At 43.0% G+C, this 25,334-nt stretch overlaps 1 protein-coding gene across 1 annotated transcript; it reads left to right on the top strand.

The window, feature by feature from the left end:
• Window positions 1-6,603: 6,603 nt before the first annotated feature.
• Window positions 6,604-11,132, top strand: LOC111948367. The gene is made up of 4 exons (XM_023961124.1): window positions 6,604-6,934; window positions 7,036-7,341; window positions 8,200-8,397; window positions 8,869-11,132. Exons 1-4 carry the CDS (start codon window positions 6,604-6,606, stop codon window positions 11,034-11,036), a joined length of 3,003 nt encoding a protein of 1,000 aa, XP_023816892.1. The 3' UTR covers window positions 11,037-11,132.
• The last annotated feature ends 14,202 nt before the right edge of the window (window positions 11,133-25,334 follow it).

Raw genomic sequence — 25,334 nt, 5'->3', positions numbered from 1 at the left:
ACAGATCAGTTTGTTCCTTATACTGGGTCTTTTTTTTTAAGCAAAAAAGTAGTTTTTCTTAAGATTCAAAAAACTTTACTGACTCTCAGTGTGAGACACTAAAGATCATTTAAGATCTTATAAAAAATCCCATTAAGATTGCGTCTTTTTTTAAAGGTACCTTTTGTCTGTGATGAAAGATCAACTGGGAACAGAACAGCCAAACGGAAATATTCAATTTCCATTCAGGATGCAGTGCACATCATTGTGAATGGGAAGATTTAGGGATATACCAGGGTTTTGCAAAGATTTACCCCAAATCCCTCAATCTTGCAGCGGAAACAGTTTCATACATCTACGCGGAAAGCAGCTTTTAATTGAAAATTTTTAGACTTGCCCCAAACAGTATAGTAAGAATAAAACATTAGCTGTATACTTTTTATTTGTGGGTGCTTTGAATTTAAAAAAAAAACTATTTTTTAGATATTGTAAAGTTATTTTCTTTTTTCCTTCATTGATCTTTTTTGGAACTAAAGCTAAGGCTTTTATGTATGTATAGATCTATATCAAGACATTTTTGGCCTTTTTTGAGTGAAGTGGTTTATTTTAATCATTTTAAACTTTAACTGTAAACCCTAAATTCAAGAGAAAATTTCAGTGGAACTAGATGATTACTCAATATGCCACCGTCTGTCATTAATGTAAGGTTCAAATCCTGTGAGGCAAGCATTGCAAATAAAATGTAAAGGAAAATTAAAAGGTATAGACTGCATTGGTTTAGTGTAAATATAAGGAAATGGCAATTTAATGTGGCCTACAGATTTTCCCACATGGTAGAAGTTTTAGTTTTTCTAAATGTTAGGAAATGTAACAATTTACTTTCTTCACCTTTTTTTTAAAGTCAAAGCTTTAAAGTCCCACTCCAACTATATTTTTATATTTTTTAAAAGCATTCCCAGTGGTCTTTTAATTAGGGTTATGAAGTTTTTAACCCAAAATAAAAAACGTGTGTCATTTTCTAAAACATATTTTCTGCACAGTCGTAGGAGCTCATTAGAAATGTCCCTCTGAGTTGTGAGCTGTTGGCGCAGAAGTAACCCTCTGCTGATTCCTTTTTTTACACCCTTCCGCTATCTTACAACCCGTTACAATCCCAAGCCAACATTACCAATGAAACAAAAACTGTGAAAACATTCTTCCCAGATGTTCAACTAGCTGAACTGGAGAGGCCCAAAAAAAACAACTACTCATAAGCCACAGAGAAGGACAATTTGCACCATAAAAAGTTAAATCTGTTGGAGATCTTGTGTTGTGGGATGGACTTTTTGGGAAAACAGTTGAAGGAACTCATCCAAAGCTCTTTGAAGAGTTAACCATCTCTCCTCACATGTCAAAAACACACTTTGCGAGATCAAAGAGAACAGCTGCTGCAACATATGAAGAGGTGGTTCACAGCAAATTCAAGAATTTTCCGCAAGATGTCCACACTGTACAGGGATTGCAAAAGTAAAGTGCTGCAACTACTATCCGTGACTTCCTTGAATGGTGGAAATGGGATAGTATTGGCACTGCATGTGTTCCTAAGTGCGGTGGATGCCATTGTGCAAACTGTCAACCAGGTGGTAGAGAAATGACGTTCGCTGAAGAAAGAGAACTTCAAGCAGTAAAAGACGGGCTTACCTACACTGAAGGTGACAGTCACAGCAGAAAACCACACTGGCACGCCAAATATACTTGGGTGGAAGATCCAGCATTTCGGCCTAATACTCGAAGGGCAGTAGAGGCCACTTTCTTCAAAACAGAAAGGCAGCTAAGTAAAGATCCGGAGTGGAAACTCGCTCATACTGTTCGAGTTCATGACATGGTTGAATGAAAAGCAGCGTTGAAACTGACAAATGACATCATCAGTGGTTGGACTCGACCAGTGTGGTATATCAGCCATCTCGTTGCACCTAATCCCCACTCTGCTACTACTCAAATACGACCCGTGAGGAACAGCAGTCAAAGGTTCAAAGGAGTCTGTCTGAATGATTTGCTGATGAAGGGTCCTGATGTCCTCAACCAGATTTGTGCTGTCCTCAGGTTTGGTGTGAAGTCTATGCTGCCTTAGGAGACATCAGGAAGATGTACAATTCTGTTTGGTTGGAGGACAAGGAAATGCATCTGCATAGATTCCTCTGGCGAGACTCTGAAGAACAAGAACTGCAAGAATATGCAATCACCAGAGTAAAAATGGGTAATAAGCCCGCAGGATGTATTGCACAGCTTGCAATGCAAAAAACTGCCAACTTGCCTGCTTTCACTCAGTTTGAAGAGGAAAACTGTGTTATCCAGCACAATTCTTACGTTCATATCCCACAACAACACTGAATGACTGAAAGCCATAACAGACAAAGTAGAGCAGATCCTTAAAAGTGGAGGTTTTGAACTTAAGCCATGGGTCTTTTCCAGTCAAGGTGGGAGGAGTCAAGGTGGAAGGGAAAACGAAAGTCATGAGATAGAGAAGCCGAACACAAAACCCATAATTTTACCAAATCAAATAAGCCAAACTGACAGCAAAGCATTGGGTCTGGGTTATGATGTTAAAGAAGACAAGCTTCACATCTTGACCACAATAAACTTTACAAAGAAGAAAATAAAAAGGCGACTTGGACAAGACCTGTCACAAGACCAAATCAGACCATCAACCCCAAACCCAATGACAAGAAAGGGAGCTGCTCAGTCAAGTATCAGAATTGGTTTAGGATCAAGCAGAAAGGTACTATAATTGTGCGAAAAGCCTTTCAAGAGGCAAAAGACAAGAAGTGCTCAGTTGACGAAACGTGGGACATGGCACTCTCAGATGGTCTTCGAGAAGAAGCAGTTTCACTCTTCGAAGAACATGTCAAACTTGCCAAAATCAAGTTTACCAGGGCACTGACTCTAGGAGGCTTCTTCAGCGATCCTGTGGCAGTTACATTCTGTGATGGGAGTGAACATGCCTACGGAGCTGTAATGTACCTTAGATGGGAAACGGAGCAAGGACCTACAATTAGACTTGTGGAATACAAAGCAAAATAAACTCCAATGGACCATAAAGGGGACGCTGTAAAGTCTGAAATGAGCAGAGCTGTGTTCGCAATCTCGCCTATTTCGAAAGTCACAGTTCAATTAAAGTTAAAAGATGGCACCATCTCCTTGACAGCCAAACAGTCCTTAGCGCGATACAAAGGGAAAGCTATGGTTTCCAAACCTTCTTCGCAAATAGGATTGGAGAGATCCAGAAGAGCACAAGAATGGAACACTGGCATTTGATTCCTGGTTCCTTAAATATTGCTGACATTCTCACAAGAGGCACTGAGGCAGAAAATCTCAATGAAAACTCAGAGGGGCAAAATGGTCCGAAATTCTTGAGTTTGTTAGAAGAGGAATGGCCTGTGAATTCAGCCAAAGAACTGGCAACAGCTGCAAAGGGAAAAGTCAATAAACTGCAAAAAAAAAAAGTCATTCATTGCTGTACTGGCAAGAGCCCAAGCAAAGAAGCCAAAGAGTTAAAGACAATCCATGTGAAGGTCAACCAAAACTAGGAAGACCATCTGTAGGTTCAGCTATCAGAAAACATGTGGACGTCAAATGTTTCAGCTGCTTAACTCGCCTAATTAAAAGTGTTGCATGAATGTGGAGAGCAGCAAAGAGATTTGGAGGGAAAAACAAGACCATGGAAAAACCACAGTGGGAGGGAGTTCCATTGGCTGGAATCATCTCTGTAAAAGAAAGAAAGGATGCCCTAAGAGACATGGTTCTTCCTGCTACCACGACTGACAGATTAGGGTCTGGATTATTGGTTTGCGGTGGTCAGATGCAAGTTTTCACAGAAAATAAAATTGATGTCCCAATCTTACCTCATGATGCTTGGGTATCTACTTTATTAGCTTGAGAAGCCCATTATCAAAACCATGAGGGAATTGCCGCAACTTTGTTAAGACTGAGAACCAAATCTTGAGTGATAAAAGGTCAAAGAATCGTAAAACGAGTTGTTGATGGCTGTTTAATCTGCAGAAAAGAAAAATCAAAGAACTCTCAACAAACAATGAGTTCATTACCACCAGAGTGGATCGAACCTGCTTCACCATTCCAGTTCACAACCGTAAACCTCGTCGGACCCCACCAAGTAAGAGAAGATGTTAAAAAAAAAAGAGTAAAAAGGGACCCCTGGGCTGGGGGGGACCTGGGCCCTATGCTGGGGGGGAGGGGGGGGGGGGGGGGGGGGGCTGGGGGACCGCTGTTTGACCACCGGGGGAGAGTCTACCAGATGTCCCCAACTTACCCCCTTCCTAATATAATCTCATAATGGGGTGGGGGGTTTAGCCTGCGATGCACCTTGGGGGGGAGCTACTTGGCAGTGCCCCCCCCCCCTCTCAGTTTTGTTTGCACCTTAGACATGTAGGGGCCTTGGTAGGGGGGGTGCTTGGACATCACTGCCAGTAAGCAGCAGATGTCCTCTTAGCGCCCTACCCGCCAATTTTAACCGCACCCCAGACATTTAGGGCCCCTTGGTGGGGAGGGTGATGGGACATCACTGTGAGTAATCAGGAGATGTCCCCTCAGTGCCCTACCCGCCAATTTTAACTGTACCCCCTTAGTACACACACCCTTCACCCCTCAAAATATACATTCCAACATAAACACACACCTTCACAAACACACACACACGCATTTCGCAAGGAAGGTGGGACCTTGGACCATCTGTCCCCTACCCCATCCCTGGTGGGGGGTACTGGACCCTTGGCAACGGCGGCCGTGTCCCCTGGGTGCTGGTTTCCTGGGCCCGGCGGCCCTCTCTCCACGCAGGGAGGGGGATCCCTGAGCTTTCTGGCAAGGCCAGAAGCCGGGGATCACATCACACCTGGTGTCCGTGTCCCTGAGGGTTGGGGTTTGGTCCTTGCCCCCGGGTGCTGGGCCTCACCAAATTTCCAACTGTGGCCGAGCCTGGCCGGGCCATGTTTACAACACCCCTCGTGGGCCCCCCTTTTCCCCGGGGCGCCCCCCTCCTGAGCTGGGGCGGCTGGCCCCTGCCTTGCTCCCTTCTTGACCAACCGTGGGCCAGGTGGGTGGCTGCCTGGAGCGTGGAGTGGGTCCCCTTTCGGGGGGTCCTGGCTTTCCCCGGGGTTGGGGCGGGGGAATGCTCAGAACTCCTGGGTGGTGATGAGGTGCTCGTCTGGGGCTGTGGGCACCCTTCTCGGGTGGGGCCCGGCGTTGGGCCCTCCTGGCGCGGCGGGGGGGGGGGCTGCTCTCCTGGTTGGGCTGGGGCAGCGCTCTCTTTCCCCCCATGCCTCCCTGCTCTCTGGCTCTGGGGGCCTCGCGGCTGTCCTGCTGGCCCTTGCCTGGGTGTCGGATGTGGTCGCCCGGGGGGCGGTTGTTCTCTGCCTGCTGGCGTGTGGTCTTGGGGGTTCTGGCTGCCGTGGCTGCTGCGGCTGCTTCGGCGGGGGTCTTGGTGTGGGGGTGGCTGGGCACTCTCCTTCCTTCTTTTCACATTCCACCATCCATTTTAGAAGAACATAAACACTCACTTAAGAACAGGTGTTAGCTCACCTTTGCACTAATAGTTTGCGTGATTGATTTAATGAAATATCTCACACTAGTTGTTTTGAAGGCATAAGTATGCATGTTTGAACACTATCTGTATTGTGTACATGTTGACATGTGGACATTTCTGCAGCTAGCAGGTGTGTTTATAACATTATAGTGTGTGTGTGGACAGGCCCCGCCCTTTGAGATTTGTATTACATCTGAACCTTACCGTAATGATAAACATCCAGTAGCTTGTTGCTTTATGCTGCTTCATGGTTTTATCCCCCCCCTCCTATGATCACCCTCCTATCCCCCCCCTAACATCCCTCTCTCTTCTTCCCTTCTTTCCCTTTCCGTCCGGTCCAACACAAAAGATTTTCAAATATGATTAAAATGAATAAAGTTTGGCCTCGATAACAAAAGGGGTTTATTCAGACATACCTCTGGTTTGTCTGAAGAATAATAACCCATGTTGTTAAAGTAAAATATGTCCAACACAAGAGGCCTTCAGCTCTCATCTGTCTGCCCTGCTGTTGGACAGGACAAGTAAAAAAAAAAAGAGTAACACAAAAAGTTTGAGGAGTTCTGGTTTGCTGCATGGCCAGCAGAGCTATTCATGCAGAAATCGCAAATGACCTATCAACTGAAGGATTTCTGATGGCTTACCAACCAAAGATTCACTGCAATCAGAGGACATCCAAGTAAAATCTGGTCAGACCCCGGCACTAACTTTGTTGCCGCTAAACCAGTCTTGAAAGACATGTACAGGTTCCTTGACAGTCAAGACAAAGCAAGCTTGGAAGACCTTTCAGCTGAACAAGGGACAGAGTGGGTGTGGAAAATCCATCCAGCTGACTCTCCTCACAGGAATGGAGCTGCTGAAGCTGCTGTTCGCATCATGAAAAAGGCACATAAAAACATCGGAGGAGGATCCTCACTGACTTACAGTGAATTCCAGACAGCGCTCTATTTGGCAGCAAATCTGGCAAATGGGAGGCCAAGAGACGCGAGGATACAAAACCGGGAGGATTACATTCTCTACATCTTTCATTAAGCGACATATGCGTGCATAAGATGGCGGACGGTATGATAGCGGTGGTGAGTCCAGACCAGACATCAGCAAAAATAACAGCAAAAAACCCAAATCCAAACTACGATCTGGACTCACAGTCTCAAAGTACAGCCTCGGGGATCATTACTGACCTCAAAGAAGACATCCGTCGTCTGAGGGTTGAACTAGAAATGAAGGACGCTCTCCTGTCCAAGTTCATGGACGTCTCCTACGCCCAGTCCAAGCGGCTAAGCTGCCTGAGCGCTGCACTCCAGGACACAGCTCCATGGGATCCGTCCACCTGCATAAGCCCTTCTTCATCTTCAACTCCTAAGCAACGATCCCTGGATGAAGGCCCAGAAGGAGTTCTGATGAGACCCGCCGGAGGCCCCCTGTCCTGAGTCTGTCCAACCGCTTCGCTAGTCTGGCCGCGGATTCTCCTGCTCCTTCCTCAGCGACTACAGCGGCACAGACTCCACCAGATTTGGGCTCCACTCTCGATTTCCCCGCTCTCCGGAGATACGCCACGGTGATCCCGGAGGAGGACGGACGCATCGTGGCATGCAGCAACCCGGACGAGGCCTCAAGGATCACCGCGAAAGCTCCACCATCAGGATCAGACGAGCGTCCGCGGCTGGAACCCCCCGCGTCCTCGTGGGCTCCAGCATCTTCCTCCCGCCGTCGGATCCTGAAGGAAGCCGTCCGCTTCCATTGTAGCAAGTCTCGGGCCTTGCCGCTGCTGACGGACCACCGGCCGCAAGGTGAGGCCGCCGCTGCCGCTGTTATCATGCCTGTCGGCGCTGCACCTGCGCCCGCGTCTCCTCCTCCCCTGTTTGCCCCGTCAACGGCGATAATCGGGGATTCTATAATAAGGAAGGTCCGCTTCTTCAACGCGGTCACTCACTGTTTTCCGGGAGCCACAGTTCCGGATATTCTGGAGAAACTCCCAGACCTGCTGCGGTCTCTCCCTTCCACAGTCAAGAGGCTGATTTTACATGTGGGTTTTAATGACACCTCCTATAGACAGTCTGAAACTACTAAAAAGGTGTTCATCCGACTTTTTAATTTTTTAAACTCCTGTCCATTGACTGTTTTTATTTCGGGACCCCTCCCCTCCCTCTCCCGCGGCCAGGGCCGCTTCAGCAGGCTGCTGAGTCTGAGCACCTGGCTCCAGTCTGTTGCCAGCCTGAACAAGTTCGTTTTTATTGACAATTTTAACCTGTTTTGGAACAGAACTTCATTCTATAAAAATGATGGGATTCACCCCAGTCCACTGGGCAGCAATGTTTTAGCGGCCAACATCAGACACTCTGTCCAGACTTTACCTGCCCCCATCTTGCCCACACCTGTCCGAACCTCCTCTTCATCCGTACAGACATCGGTTTGTAGAAGTGACTGACTAGATTTGGTTTCCTCCCACATCCCCCAACAAACCATCACCACTGCTTCCGTTCCAAGACCTGCTGCCCCCCCAGTTTATCCTATTAGGACTATTATTACAGTCAGGTCTTCTGTGAAGGGACATGTTGGAAGAAAAACAAACACTCACTGCCTCCCAGAGGCACCGGCCAGAGGCGCTGACCACAGTGTGCTCTCCTCTCTCCCCCGCTCCACTCCAGTTCCTCTCTGTTCCACTAACTCTACTACAGTCATCCTTGGTCTCCTCAACATCCGCTCGCTCACCAATAAAGGCCAGCTGGTCCAGGACATTATTGCTGACCGAAAGCTGGACTTTCTATGCCTCACAGAGACTTGGCAGCAACCTGGGGACTTCACTGCACTCAATGAGGCAACTCCACCTGGATTTGTGTACACCAGTGAGCCGCGCACACATGCACGAGGTGGTGGTGTTCTGATGATCTATCGTGAGTCCTGGAAAGTCCTTCCTGTCTCTGCTCCTACTTACTGCTTATTTGAATATACTGCATTAGTTCTTTCTGGTCCTGCCCCCACCATAGTTGCTACAGTCTACCGTCCACCCAAATTCAGCAAGGATTTTCTAAATGACTTTTCGCATCTCCTGACCCATTTCACTTCACTATCTCAGAACATTGTTACTCTTGGTGATTTTAACTTCCACATGGCTAACTGTAATAATCCTCTTGCCAAAGACTTCTTATCCTGTTTAGATAGCCTTGGATTGCAGCAATTTATTCACTTTCCCACTCACTGCAAAGGACACACGCTAGACTTAGTGTGCTGCTCTGCACTTACTCCCTCTGATTGCAAACCTCACACACTCCCGTTCACTGACCATAAGCTCATCACCTTTAATCTCCTGCTCACAGTATCCAAACTCAAACGTCCACGTATCATATCATTCCGTAAGATACAAGCCATCAACAATGCTAGTTTTTCAGCCGATATCATCAACCTTCCCAGAGTAAATCCTGATGCCACACCTGACGAACTAGTTTTGCAGTATAACAATGACTTGCAGTCACTTCTAAATACTCATGCACCCCTCAAAACAAGATCAGTTTCCTTCACCCGCTCTGCACCTTGGTTCACACCTGCACTACGTCAGCTCAAAGCTAAAGGCAGACAACTGGAAAGACTTCAAAATAAAACTGGACTCATAATTCATAAGGACATGTACAAAAACCACATTATCCTCTATAAAGATTTTATAGCTTCTGCTAAAACTTCCTATTACTCTGGCCTGATTCACTCAAACCGACATAGCTCTAGGACCCTCTACTCACTTCTATCTAATATAACAAAACCCCCTGATTCTCTCCCTAATCATCTCTCCTCACCTGACTTTTGTAACGCATTAATGTCCTTCTTTGTTTCTAAGATCTCTACAATTCATCAACAGCTCACAAGCCAAGCTGCAGTCTCTGGAGTGGACACCTTCACTCCTCCCTCGGTTCTAACAACCTTTTCAAGATTTTCACTTCCTTCTGTACAAACCATTTCTGACCTTATTACAAACTCTAAACCTTCCACCTGCCAACTGGATCCCATTCCTACATCTCTCGTTAAATCCTGTCTCCTTTCTCTTCTGCCATCAATTACCAACATTATTCACTCCTCTCTCATGTCTGGTATTGTTCCACATTCTCTAAAAGTCGCCTCTATAACTCCAGTTTTGAAAAAACCTGGTCTTGACCCAAATAACTTTAATAATCTTCGTCCAATCTCCAATTTACCTTTTATTTCCAAAATCCTTGAAAAAACTGTTGCTCTTCAGCTCCGTGCTCATCTTTCCAGTAACAACATCTACGAACACTTTCAATCTGGTTTCCGCCCACTCCATAGTACAGAAACAGCTCTTTTAAAAATCACAAACGACCTCCTCTTAGCTTCGGACTCCGGTTCACTGTCCATTCTAATTCTCCTTGATTTAACTGCTGCTTTTGACACCATTTCCCACAATATTCTTATTCACAGACTTCAAACTATTGGTATTTCTCACACCCCTCTGTCCTGGTTTTCTTCATACTTATCAGACCGTAGTCAATTTATCCACATTAAACCTCATATGTCAAACACCTTCACACTGTCTGCTGGTATTCCCCAGGGCTCAGTCCTAGGTCCCCTTCTCTTCATCATTTACATCCTCCGTCTTGGTTCTCTCTTCCATAAACACAACATTAATTTCCATTGCTATGCGGACGACACCCAGCTCTACATTTCTACGAAACCCTCCTCATCACTTCCTCCTTCCTCCCTTACCCTCTGTCTGCAAGAAATCCATTCCTGGTTCTCTTCAAATTTTCTGCAACTCAACAGTTCCAAAACTGAAGTCCTCCTTGTAGGCACTCCATCCACTATTTCCAAATCCAATAGCTTCTCCATCTCTGTCAATGACTTCTCTGTTCTTCCCTCCCCCCAGGTAAAGAGTCTGGGTGTCATCCTCGACAGCTCACTTTCGTTCCAATCTCATATTAATAACATCACCTGTTCTGCTTACTTTCATCTTCGCAATATATCTCGTCTCCGCCCTTCTCTCACACCTCATACAACTGCTGTACTTGTTCATAGTCTTGTCACTTCTCGGATCGATTACTGTAATTCCCTCCTGTTTGGTTTGCCCAATAAAACACTCAAAAAATTGCAGCTTCTCCAAAACTCTGCAGCCCGCATCATCACCAGGACCCCGTTATCCCACCACATCACACCAGTTCTCCAAAACTTACACTGGCTTCCCATAAAACAAAGGGTTAGTTTCAAGATTCTCCTCATCACCTTCAAAGCACTCCATAACCTGGCTCCCCCCTACATTTCTGATCTTCTTCACATTTCCATTCCCTCCCAATCTCTCCGTTCCACTTCCTCTCTCCAACTCCATGTCCCACCTGCCCGTCTTGTCACCATGGGGGGCAGAGCTTTCAGTCGCTCTGCCCCTCAGCTATGGAATTCTCTTCCTCCAGATTTACGGAACACCGACACACTGCCACTATTCAAATCCAAACTCAAGACCCATCTCTTCAAACAATCATACAGTTAATCCATTCAGTTAACGCAACCTCATTTGTTTGTTTGTCTGTTTTTCTATCCTATAATTTTTTATGTATCTATCTTAAATGTTTTTTTATTTTTTTTATTTTTTACTATGTCTTTATGTTTACTCATGTTTTACTCTGATAATTTCTTATTGACGTTTTATTCTGCTTTTCTTATTTTAACCTTGTACAGCGACCTTGGGTGACCTGAAAGGCGCTTGAAATAAAATTTATTATTATTATTATTATTATCACACCAAACACTCTTCCATTTTTTTTTTCCACCAAACACTCTTCTACTACTCAGGCCGAGCCTCTCCGGAGGGATATCCAGGAACGTTTGACTTCACCAGTTATCCCTACAAGAGACTCAGAGCCATTTAGACTGAAGTGGACAATTTCTGGAAAGAATGGAGTCAACTCGCCGGCCCCAACTTGTTCGTGCAGAGCAAGTGGCATACTGCACAGAGAAATGTTGCCATAGGGGACATTGTGTGGTTGAGTGACCACAATGCTTTGAGAGGTCAATTCAGGTTGGGTCGAGTAGTCCTTACTAATCCAGACAGTACAGGCATAATTCAGGTTGGGTCGAGTATTCCGCACTAATCCAGACAGTACGGGCATAGTCAGGGATGTTCATGTAGGGTTACTCTGAGCTACCATCCACCTGAGGTGAAAACAATAGGTAGCCAAACAAAGAAATGTCTGTCAGGACTCAACGGACAAAAAGAAAAATCGACTATCTTACACAGAGATGTTAGACCAGGGGTCCCCCGGCCCCGGATCCGGCCCCCCGACTCATTTGACTTGGCCCCCTGAACGGCTCCCTGACCAATAGGGGGGGCGGGTCAAAAGTGGCCTTTTTTTTCGATTAATATCTTTTTTAGCCTGGCCGCCTGATTGTAATGTTCTGATTTACATTTATCCTATTGCCCCTGAATGCATCTCAGTTACAGTGAACGAGATGTTTTGGAATAAGAGTAATGCAATATGGGATAGGCAAGACGCGCGAAACCTTCTATTTACAGCAAACGCGACCCTCCCAACCCCCGCACAACGGAAAAATGGCAAAAAGGTTATGTAAGAGGAAAATTGATTCTGAATGCAGGGTATTTAACCCGCGGTGGACAAACGAGTATTTTTTTATTCAACACAAAGAAAAGGCTGTTTATCTCATCTGCCAAGAGACGGTGGCGGTATTCAAAGAATACAATATGCGCCGACATTTTGAATCCCGTCACAAAGACAAATACGATAACTTGCAAGGCCAAATACGAGCAGAGAAACTCTCGAAGCTAAAAAGTGGATTGTTAGCTCAGCAGACTGCATTTGTACACCAAAGTCAAGTCAACCAATCATCCCTTCGGACCAGCTTCTGTGTTGCGCAACTGATAGCGAGCTGCGGTAAAGCTTTCACCGAGGGAGAGTTTGTGAAGAAATGTTTGAATGTTGTCGCGGAGGAGATGTGTCCCGAGAAGAGAGATGTATTTAATGCGTTGTGTCTGTCGGCGAGCACGATCACCAGACGCGTTGAAGAAATTGGGAGTAATGTCTATGCACAGCTGCAGCAGAAGACCAAAGAATGGGTTTTTTTTCATTAGCGCTGGATGAGAGCACGGACGTGCAGGACACGGCGCAGCTGCTTATTTTTATTCGTGGCATTAGCGCAAACTTTGAGTTTTGTAAGGAGCTGGCAGCCCTAAAAAGTCTGAAAGGCACTACCACGGGGGAGGATATTTTCAACAATGTATGCCAAACCATGGAAGAGAAGGATCTGGACTGGGCAAAGCTGGCCAGCATCGCCACCGATGGAGCTCAGAGTATGGTGGGCGCATCTCGGGGTCTAATAGGACGCATGAACGCGGAGATGGAGAAACGCGGTCTCAGCGCTCCGCTACCAGTCCACTGCCTAATTCACCAGCAGGCACTGTGCTGCAAAGTGCTGAAGTGGGATTCTGTCATGCAGGTTGTCGTATCATGCATAAACTTCATCAGAGCAAATGGACTTAAACACAGGCAGTTCCAACAATTCCTGTCTGAATTGGGGTCTGCTCACGGAGATGTGCTGTACCACACAGAGGTCCGATGGTTAAGCCGCGGTAGAGTTTTGAGGCGTTTCTACGAGCTGCTACCTGAAATTAACGCATTTCTGTGTTCCAAAGGCAAATGGTCCCAGAGCTTATCGAACCAGAATGGAAATGGCAACTCGCATTTTTGACAGATGTGACAGAAATGTTGAACAGCCTAAACTTGCAGCTACAAGGCCAGGGAAAACTCATTTGTGACATGTATTACCACATAAAAGCATTTGAGGTGAAACTAGCGCTGCTTATGGGGCAAGTGAAGAAGCACAACTTCGCCAATCTCCCTGCTACCCAAAACTTTTCTGCAGAGAACCCAGCGGCCCACATCGATGAAGCCCAGCCTTCTTGTCAGTTTGAGCAAGCTAACTTACAGAACTGTGATGTTTTGAAAGACTCATTCAAGCCCAAAAGTCTCATTGACTTCTATGCCGCTCTCCCAAATGACACGTACCCTAATATAAAAAAAAAACGCAATGAAGATGTTCACACTTTTTGGCAGCACATATATCTGTGAGCAAACCTTTTCACGGATGAAACTCCTGAAAAGTCCACTAAGATCAAGATTGACGGATGAACATCTGCATCAGTGTTTGAGACTTGCTGTGACTACGATGGAACCGGATATTCAACTCCTCACCAGCCAGATGCAGGCCCACAGTTCAACTTCCTGCTTATGAACATACAGTCCATCGGTAAGCTAATAAGCTTAATATTTGGCTTTCTGGGAAACAATAAATGTTTACATTTATGCACCGCTGTGATTGTCACACTTTTTCTGTTTCAAATTGACCCGGCCCCCGATCAGAGAAAGGGAATGTTATGTGGCCCTCATTGGAAAAAGTCTGGGGACCCCTGTGTTAGACGGTTAGTTGTTTTACTACCTGTTGAAGACCAAACAAAGTAAATCTTGTGAATGTTGGTAAAATGGTTTGATCACTGACAGTCAGCAACATTCACAAGAATGCCGAGTGGGAGGTGTTAGGTCAAAACTCACACATACTCGGGGCAAAAAAAAAAAGGGAAAAAAGCGTGTGTGTATATAAATTAAAATAGTTGAAGAAAAATAAATCGGGGTGGAAATGGAATATTTGGAAAGTTATGAAATTTGAGAAAAAGATATTTAAAAAGAAAAATAAGTTTACAAAAATAGGTAAACCGTAACAGGTGAGATTAATTAAACAGGCGTCAGTGCGCCCGTGCGCGCATGGTGATTTGTGTGTTGCGCAAAAGCAGTGATGTGATCACTGATCTAAATAGGCGAGCTGAAGGAAGCAGACGTCAGGCCGACTGTCAGATGAAAGAAAAATCTCTACCAAGGCATCTAAAAAGGTGGAGAGGCAGCCGGTAAGATGCGGAAGTAAACGGGGGTTGATCAGCTGCTTATGGCATTTTCAGGGGCGCTTTTATAGATCAGCTGTTCATTGCGTTATCGGGGCGCTTTAGACACGAATTGTTTTAAATGTATTTTCTGTGTCTGTTTGATTAATTGATCACGGTGCATTGTTGTTATGTGAAATTTGATCATTTGAAATATATTTTGTTATTTGAAATTAAATTATGGTTATTTGTAATTTATTGTAAAACAGAATATATTTTCATAAGCATTATTTCTAAACAGGGGGGTATTCCAGAAAGCAGGTTATGCTAGCTCCCACGATAAGTTTGAGGCTAAGGAAGTTGATAACCTCAGCTTTCGGTTCCAGAAATGGAGGTATGTTTCAGGGTAGGTGAAGTTACCATGGCAACTCATGCTCTGAACATAACCTGGTCCGGAGCAGGTTTAGTTGAAGCTTAGTTTGTTTTCAGAGAGGTGAAGCAGCATGGCGTGTCCATTTGAAGATGATTTAGTGGATGAAGAAGCTCAAATAATACTTTTTCCACCATTAGAGGGTGATAAGACCACATGTGGATGTTGGAAAGAGAAACTTTTTTACTTTGATCTAACTTAATTATTTGCTTCAGTTAAGATAAATCATTTGTTTTGTTAGGTCACCTTAAAAATAACACGTAGTTTTCAGACAATTATTTTCCTTTCATTCAAAATATTCAATTAAGTAGGTGTAACTTTGGTGCTGCTGTTAGATCGGCACCGCAAGGGATTCTGGGATATCATTCCATTTGCCTGTCTGGATGGATTTGGGTTTAAGTGTGGGTTATTGACCAAATGTTTTTAGTTGTTTAGCTGTTTTACTGTGTTTTGCCGAGTTATTTTGTCCTACTATGCTTATGTCTCTGCACCATGAGTGAGAGTGAAGGAGAGGATGATGAGTTTATATAGCACCCTTACCGTACTTTACAAGGACAATGATGGAAAATTCTTTAATGAATTTTTGCACTCTGCAACTTTTTTCGTCCTTTTTATTGTTATAAAAATGAGCATTTCTGCCGGATCAAATTTAGACACATGAGAGTTCAAGAATTATAATTAATTAAGATGGAAAAAAGAATAATTGAATTGGAGAAATATGACATTTAGTTAGATAAATACGCAAATTCTAGTTGTATAAACAATTATTGAGTTTTATAGACGTAAGAAATTAGGTTGAATAAATTTAACTAAATTATTTGTCACCGATAGAAGTAATTAATTTAAGTTGGCAAAAATGGATAAGAAATATATATGCTTCACAAGGAAACAAAATCAGAAACTCGTGCGTTTACTTTGTTATTTTTCTCCAAGCAGAAACTCTTTTTTTTGATGATGCAGCCGTGGTACTTTTTGGATGGACTTATAATCTTTATACGCCGTCATTATAATCTAAGACTCCGTCTCGTTTCCATGGGGACTCCAGAAATCGGCGATCAATTGAGAATGTCTTTATCTCCCCTCCCTATCTCTCCCTGGGCCCGGCGGTGCTCTCTCCGCACGGTGGGAGGGTTCATATTACACCTGAGCCGGGGGTGTTCGTGTCCCTGGGGGGTGGGTACTGGTCCTTGCCCCTGAGCGCTGGGCCCCGCCAAACTTCCAACATGGCCGAGCCTGGTCGGGCCATATTTATAACACCCCTTGTGGGCCGCCCTTTTTCCCCCGGGGTTCCCCCCTCCTGGGCGGGGGCGGCGGGCCCCTGCCTTGCTCCTCCCTGGACCAACCGTGGGCCGGGTGGGTGGCTGCCTGGAGTGCGGAGCGGGTCTCCCTTGGGGGGTCCTGGCTCGTACCTGGGGTTGGGGCGGGGGGATGCCCGGAACTCCTTGGTGGTGGTGGGGTGCTCGTCTGGTGCTGTGGGCGTCCTTCTCCGGTGGGGCCCTGCGTTGGGCTCTTCCGGCGCGGCGGGGGGGGGGGGCTGCTTTCCTGGCTGGGCTGGGGCGGCGCTCTCTTTCCCTCCGCGCCTCCCTGCTCTCTGGCTCTGGGGGCCTCGCGGCGGTCCTGCTGGCCCTGGCCTGGGTGGCGGTCTTGGTCGCCCGGGGGACGGTTGTTCCGTGCCTGTTCCCATGTGGCGTTGGGGGAATTCCGGCTGCCGCTGCTGCTGCGGCGGGGGTCTGGGTGTGGGGGTGGCTGGGCGCTTCTCCTCCTTCTTTTCACATTCCACCATCCATTTTAGAAGAACATAAACACTCACCTGAGCACAGGTGTTAGCTCACCTTTGCACTTATAGTTTGCATGATTGAATGAATGAAAGATTTCACAATAGTTGGTTTAAAGGCATAGGTATGAGTTCGTGAACACTATCTGTTTTGTGTACATGTTGACATGTGAACATTTTTTGCAGCTAGCAGGTGTGTTGATAGTATTTGAGTGTGTGTGAACAGGCGCCGCCCTTTTTGTACTACATTTGAACCGTACCGTAATGATAAACAACCAGTAAACCTGTCTGCTCTATGCTGCTTCATGTTCTTACCCCCCCCTCTCACTATCACCCCCCCCCCCCCTCTGACATCCCTCCCTCTTCTTCCCTTCTTTCCTTTTCCGTCCGGTCCAACACCAAAGATTTTCAATCATGGTTGAAATGAATAAAGTTTGGCCTCAATTACAAAAGGGGTTTATTCAGTCATACCTTTGGTTTGTCTGAAGATTAATAGCCCCTATTGTTAAAGTAAAATATGTCCAACACAAGAGGCCCTCAGCTCTCATCTGCCTGCCTAGCTGTTGGACAGGACAAGTTAAAAAAAAAAAAAAAAAAAAGAGAATGTCTTTATCTACCTGCTGTGCACGTGCATTAACCTAGGGTTACCAAGTCGAGCGTAATTACGCCAACTCATATCCGGACTTTTGGACCCGACATACCCAGAGTAAGCAAGTTCAGGCGGATTTCAGCCAGAGTTCAGGGTTAAAGTCAGGCTAGTTTAAACATGCTTCCTGGAATACCCCCCAGGTTTTTCACCTTGCTTGGCTTCTTCAACTTACTCATAAAGTCACTGGAAAAAGTTCTCTGTCTAAAGCCAAATGCAAATAAAGAAGAGAGACAAGTTCATGGAGTTTTTGAGTCATGAGTGGAGTCCTGCTGGCGTTTCCTCCATTTGATGCTTTCCCCTTCAAGTGGGGCAAAATAACTTGACAGAAAATTTCTGCAGAGAGTTTTCAATACATTGTTTTCCCCATGTAATGGTGTTAATCACTGATCATATTGAATGCACACACAATAATCATTTAGAAAGTCGGAGAAGAGAATTAATCTTTTGTTCCCATAACTTTTTAAATCAAGGTATAATTTCTGCAGAAATGGAACATTTTTGGTGTTGAGTTTAACCTTTACACATGACTGGAAGCTACACTTTTGCCCAAGGGTGCTGCCTGGATGTGATTTTGTTTTTATAGGCATGGAGGGGGGAAAAAATCAGCCTGGACTCAGCAAAAACCCATGAATAGAGGTGTAAGGGCATCTGTTCATGGTTGCATGTAAGGCCCCTTTAATATTATTTTGCAGTGATTAATGTGCCATGTCCACATTTGTTGATCACACTTGATATGCTGTAATGGCCTTTGTCTAGTAATTTGCTCCTCCCCAGAGGTTGTAAACAACCAACAACAGCCTTGACCACAACCTTTATAAAGAAACTAGATTGGTCCGAATTTAGTGGAGTATACATTTTGTAAACAAGGATTTGTCACTCTAAGTCTGTTTTTGTTTGTATATATAACAGGAAAGCCTTTTTTTTTTTAGCTAAACGATTCCAGTTTTGTTTTTTGTTTTTAGCAAAGTCAAGCGGTGACTTGAAACATGAGCAGTTTTTGTATTCTCCATGGAGCTTCTCCAAACTGAGCCTTTTTGGTCCTTCCATTGCTAAATGTACCCACTAAAGTCGTTATTTCTATTTTGGTCATTACAAAATGAATATCTTCAAACTGTATGTGTATGTTTATTGTTGCTCTGGTGGTTAGTTCATAAGCTTTCTTATTTGTAATAGAATATTTACACATCATATGCTTTCACGTGCCCCGAAAGCACTATTTTTTACTTCTGAGGAAAAATGTAAAACTCTTATATAACCCAAAGTGGTGCAGCTTGTGCTTACTTTTCTCATAAGTGCTCATTTACAAACGACTCCCAGTGAAACAAACGTTACTGACTGGAAAACAAACAGACCCCAGAGGTATTCTTTTGTCTCACTTACGCACTGGTAAACACTGTATAAAGAAAAACATTCCCATCCCATCAAAAAAGAAACAGTGAAAGAGAAATACACAAAAACCTATTTGTTAGTGCAATCATTTGGTGAAGTTTGAGTGCAGTCCTTATTGTTTGTCTAAGCTATCTTTAATGAAGCAAGTTAGATAACATTGAAAACATTTGGAACACAACATCAGACCAAGTTTACCATTAATACTTAATCTAGTCTGATGTCTTGGGCACAGGTAAACAGCAACTGCACAAGTGCTTTTGAAGCATCCTTATTCTTTGATGGAAGTCAAACAGGCTGATTGATTAACACGCTCTCTAAAAAATAAAAGTGCTATCCAAGACTCTTTAACAGACCTTGGTTTAAAATCAAGATAATATATTGACCAAGTTTAAGTGGTAACCAGAGTATTGAAATAAAATATTTCAAATGCACAAGCCACTCAGTGGCCTCAGATGATTTCTTAGAGGAATTTCTGAGTAAGGTTGTTGCAGTTACATGATGTTGGAGAGGAATTAACAGCATTTATCAGAAATAGATCATTCTTTAAGCTACACGTAAAAGAATAACATATTTTGTTTAATGAGATGTGTATAAAAATGTGCAGATTTATTCTACTGGGCAAGACTTTGAAAACGTTAACAAAAATGTTTTATTTCTTTTTAGATGAGTAATTGTTTCAGTTTAGTTTAATTGCTTCTGTCGGCAACTTCACCTTAATCCTGTTTATTAAATGTTATTACTTCTATTTAAGCTTAACTTTTCATTTTTTTAAAAAGTGACTAAAGTCTAAAAGCGAATTCATCCCTCAATACAAACGTTATTAGAAAGGTTTTCAGTTAGAAAGATGACTTGGACCAAATGCTGGGATGTTTGGCTGTAAATAATAAACACAAATCTTGAAGGAGAACTAAACTATTGACCTCTGATTTCATCAAAAATATTTAAAAACTGTTTGATGTGTGTTCGTTGTGGTTTCAAGACGTTTAACAGGGAAGACTCATTGTGGCACAGAGATGCTGTCACTTTAACACAATGCATCATGGGAGATGTAGTGCAATAACAGACGCCGATGGCAGACAGACTCACGTCTCTTCGTTATTTTGTCCACTTGTTCCACGATCTGACACTGGATTCTTCGGAAAGCTACACCGCTAAAGACGAGCTTTAGCTGTTATTTTTTGTTTTTTGTTGGAACTCAGAGACTTTATGACTTTATGAGCAGAATTGGAACAAGGAAGTGAGGACTTTAACCACTTCTGATTGGTCAGACTGATGATGTATAATTAGGGGTCCAAGAATAATTGGCAGAGACAGTTGAAGGGGCGGGACTTTTCCAAAAACAGAGCTGAAGCTGTCCCGTCATTCTTATCAAAGTGTCTTTAATAGAATCAAATGAACAGAAAGAAAAAAGTATTTCATGATCTTATTCTTTGCAACTCAGTGTTTTATCAGGGCCTGTTTGGATGAACACAGAGCTGATATCCTGGCCATGGTAAATGTTTTTAGATCAGTGAATAGTTTGCCGTGGCACACTGGTTGAAAAACACTGCATTAAAGCAGTGCTTCTCAATTCTTTTTTGCAAAGCCCCCCTTGGGAAAAAGAAAATGCCCCCCCCCCCCCCACTCGCCACGGTGACTACAAATAAGCTAATTATTTATAAAAAAATAGTCTAAATATACCACAAATGGTATCTTTTAACATTAACAAAAATAATAAGAAATTTAATCAACTTTTAACAAATATTTACTTTATTTTGCCACACAGAAACCCCTTTACAGTCTAAAACAGAAAAACAAGCTTAAAAAATTTTTAAAAAATCTCTCAGTCCTTATTTAAACTAGAAACATTTTTGACCAACGGAACCATTTGATGCTGAGAAAAATAGTTCAATCAATAAATAATATTAAATATAAATTGATCTTAAAGGTATTTAGTTTAAAGAAATGAGTAAAAAACATTGAGCTGATTTTTTTCTCAAATACCTTAATGAAGTAATGACTAATGGCTACATTGCGCATGTTTTGTGTAGCACAGATTTTTAAAGCGGGGTTTGAAGCATGAAAGTACAACTCTGGCGTCCTGCTCAATTTTTAGCTGGAAAAGCGGGATGATTGTTGGCGTACTCTGCACTTATTTGCTTAAAAAATAAATAAAACAGCTTGTCAGCGTGTTGAGGATGTAATGTCTGTAGGTTACGTCTTACTTTATTTGGCTTCATGCCGTCCGCTTCCAACATTTTCAGACGCAGTGTACACACACCAGACTTTGACAGACAGTGAATAGAATCACTGGATAAGCTTTGTCATATTTCCTTGTTTTAGCTTTTGGGAGATCTGTCTATTTACTTCTATATTTCTCCGCCTTTCTTTTCATTACTCTTACACATTTCTCCATGGTGTCTCTCGAGGGTTTTGTTAACTGCGCAGACTTTGACCAGGAGCGGAAATTTGCCCCACCTGCTGGCGTGGATGTACAATTACACTTTACACGTCAAAAAGCAAAGCCTGTTCCCCGGAATCATACATGCATTAGAGTAAACACATAAACCAGGTTCAAGAAAAAAGAGATAACTTCACATTAAATATTTCTTAGGGTGTATTCAGACTGGATACATTTGGTCCACTTAACCCTTGTGCTATCTTAGATGACCCCCACCCTTACATTGATGTGTTCTCCCTACCATGACAAAGGTGGATAAAGGTGGAAAGATTTCATGTAATCCATGGACACCAGTGAAGATCACAAATCATTGAAGAAAAAAGGTTCAGAGCACTGTCTAGTGGGTCTAGATGACCCAACTCCCAATGTTAAAGTGCCTAGGATAACACAAGTGAACCAGAGTTTGTTCCCAAGCAAATCTGGGACAAATTTGAAGTCTGAATACACGCAAACAGACCTTTGTCCGGGACCAGGAACTTCTCTCTGACCATCTTTCTAGGTGGTCTCGGTCCAGGTCCAGTCGGACTGAGCTCTAGTTTTCACTGAGTTTTTCTTGGTCTGAATGAAATCTGTGTTCAGAGCGGAACAACTAAACCAAAACAGCTACTGTAGCCGGGAATCACAGGATGTAAACAGAGTAGAAAGGAGGCAACCATAAGCTGTGGACAAATGTAGAGCAACGATAAGACACAGCAACTTATTGAAATTTGGTGAGATGAGTGATATCTCACATTGATCGTAGGTTGGTCTTAATGTTCTTTAGATGTGAGAGAGACTGCTCACATGCATACGTGGAGCCAAACACATACTCACATGTTGCAGTGTCTGACGGGCAGCGTGTCTTAAGTTATGACAATCCGTGCGCGATTCACCTTGCTGCCTGTGCCCACTCTCCCCTCCCCTCTTCCTCACACATCCTGTCACTGTAGCTACTCTTTCTCAGAGACGGGAGTGCGCAGCTGCAGACTCTGCAATTCACGGGTTTCAGGCTGTTAAAAACTCTGTGAGATAATAGTAAACAGATAGTCCATGCGCAGATTTTTTTTCTCCGAGCACAGCTACTACTGCGCACCCTTCTGGCATTGCATCGCGCCCGAGAAGGACTGGTCTAATGAAAAAAAGTTTTTACAATTAAAAGATTTCCCTGCAAGCCAGATGTGACCATCAAAAGAGCCATATATGGCTCTTTTGATGGTCACATCTAAAGCATTGGTTCCCGACCCTTGCTTTAGACTCTGCGCTGAGAGCCGACTCAGCTCCTGTTAGTCAAAGGCAGGGTGGACCCTGCACAGGTCGCCAGTTCGTTATAGGGCCACACAACCAGGAGCTTAGAAAAACCCCCACACATGCACCGGTTGATCATGCAAACTCAACACAGAAGGACCAAACTGAGGCGAGAGTGCTAACCACTGATCCACAGTGAAGTGCTAGTTCAGTCCAATCTAAAATAATTACAGATCCAATTCAGGCTATCCGCTGAGAGAGCCCATCAGCACATACCTCTTTGTCTTGATTTCTGTTAAAATCTAACAGAGTATCTGTTGGCTAGAAAAACCCTTTTTACACCTCAGCAGTGTTGAGAGGAAAGACTAGCACAATTCTAATGCCAGAATTTTAAAGATTCAAAGGTTAAAATACACCTGTTATTGACTGATAGACAAGTTTTTAAAAAAAAAGTTCCATTAAATCAATACTGAGAAGGATATTTAAAATCACTTATGGTCATGGACTGTGTGTATAAAATGAATAGGTGTCCTCGTTGGTCTGGATCAACCTTGATGACTTGAAGAAAGACAAGGTAGGTTCAGAAGGAGGAAGGTTTAGATATCCTCTCCAAGACACCTTTTTTTAACCTAAACCAGATAAATGACAATTAATAAATAGACTGGCATCATTTAATGAGTTGATGCAATAGTTGACTGGTGAAGAAAGCTGCACCAAAGTCTTAATGGAAGTTAGTAATGCACCTAGGATGTACCACAAAAAAGATTAATATTTTTTAACTTTTATTTTCTTACAAAATAAACGACAACATGCATTTAAGTAAACTAAATTATTAATTGAAGAAATCTTTCGTCTTTTTTAATGCCTCTGGCTTTTTGTAGAATTTCTTTTTTTCAGTTTAGGCTCCTGTCAGTTCAATAAACACATTATTTCTTTTGATTATTTCAGTAATAGAAATGAATGGTTCTGCTCAAGGTTTTTGCTTTTATGAAATACTTTTACATGGAAACGTCAAAAGTTACATATATCTTTGAAGAAACTTATTTCCTCAGGAACACTTTGCTCAGTGTGTTTGATGTTATTTATTTTACAATTCCTATTATGATTGATCCAGAGGAACTTGTTTTTAGCTTTAAATGACCATTTTTTTTCACTTTTAGTCTGTTTTGCAATCCCATAATTTGTTTTCTTCTTGATATTTGCAGTTGCCCTTCAAATACGTCTGCCACAGCACTTATGGCAACATTTGTATCCTGTGCAAAACAAATTTAAAACCAAATTCTTCTAATTTATTCATTTTTGTGTGTCATTTGCAAAATTTTGTTAAAGAAAAGTAGAATTATTTTTTCTTTTTTTTTGGTGCTGTAGCAGCAAAGCTGTTTGGTGGACTTGACTCTTTACCAACCTGTGAAACCATTTGTGAGAGCAAGTTTATTATCTTTTTTTTTGTGCCATGCAGTGCTGTTTTTTTCACTGTTATCCTCGCTCTCACAAGCCTGTGGGCAAAAAACGATGACATCACCATTGCATTATTTACAGACTTAAAACCATAGATGCAAGCCACAGTAAAAGCTTTTGACAGTCCCACAGACGGAATCACTCCATGCTCAATAAATCCAAATTCCTCCCAGGTCTGAGCTTCAAAAAACAAGGGTTTAAAACCTTGGCACTCCTGCTGCTCACATTGATCCAGGAACTCTGTGAAGATTTTGGGCATTAGTATTCTTGAGTCTTGCCATTAGGCCAGGATTTTGTACAGAGACGATTTATCTTGCTTTTCTGAGAGACACTGCAACTCTCATCCATCTTGTGAGAATAGTTTGGCATTCTCTGTGTGAAATTTGATCAGTATTTGATTTTTCTCTGTCTGCAAAATGAGAGAAAAGTGCTTGCCAGATGAGGGGAATTCAACTTTTCTCATTTGTCATAACAAAGCAATAACTTTGTCAATTTGCAAAAAAAGTTTAAACAATCTCAGATTACTAAATTGTCCCCTGATTGATTATAAGAGCAATGTGTGGTGGAAAAAACATGTGTACACAAATATTCACACTTCAACTCTATCTGACTTATAGAAGAAATGTATTGATTTGAAAAGTAGTTCATTTGAGGGGATTTTATGTCAACCTCCCAATAATCTCCTGGTCTTTACAGCTACATGATAACATGGAGACTTATTTACAACATCTTCATCCCCCAACCTCCCTGTATTTGCTGCAATAATACAGTCATTTCTGCATTATAAGGTGCACTTAAACGTTTTAATTTTTCCTATTAAACAAAAGTGCTTCGTATAATCTGGAACACCTTATGATTTAAGTCTGGTTGTGCTTACTGATGTTGAAGCGATTGTGGATACGCTAAAGTGGCTAACGTGTTGGACTGTGTTTTATTTTTACGTGTAACTGACAAGGTTGGGAGTAGTATTCACGATAATATTTGTTTCAGTGGTATTACTCTGTTTTTTATGTGTTGCAAATAAGGTTGGGAGTTACAGGGATAGTAAATACACTAACGTGCCTAACGCCTAACAAGCACGTTCTAGACAGACTGAAGGACCAGTTTTCTGTTAAGGCAAAATAGCATGTCATGCAGAACTGTTAATTATATTTTATTTGACAATTTAAAAAAAAAAGCAAAACATATTTACTAACAGTCTCTATTAAGAGAAAAACACAGTTACTTTCTTATATGGGGTAACCCAAAAGGCTTTTCTACTCTGTACTCTGCAGAACTATTTAGATTAGATCTAATCCAGTTAAGGTGACTTTTCCTGTGTTGCCTCACGTTTTTTTTCTTTTAAAGTGGCCATCTGCTTGTCCACAGCTGGGTTAACCCCACTGAGATAATCTTGAACAGCAAAAGCTGGTTGTGCAGTGCTTGGATTTTGTGAAGTGGATTAGCCTTCCTGATATCCTTACCATCACAGAGGGGCAAGAATTTGTTGATTGATTCCCGTCTGCTCAGTGCCATGGGTCAGCTGCTTGGGGAAATCT

The sequence above is a fragment of the Oryzias latipes genome, chromosome 12 (genome assembly GCF_002234675.1).
Source record: "Oryzias latipes chromosome 12, ASM223467v1".
In the NCBI taxonomy this organism is placed as follows: domain Eukaryota; kingdom Metazoa; phylum Chordata; class Actinopteri; order Beloniformes; family Adrianichthyidae; genus Oryzias; species Oryzias latipes.
This window is presented reverse-complemented; position numbering and strand designations above follow the sequence as displayed.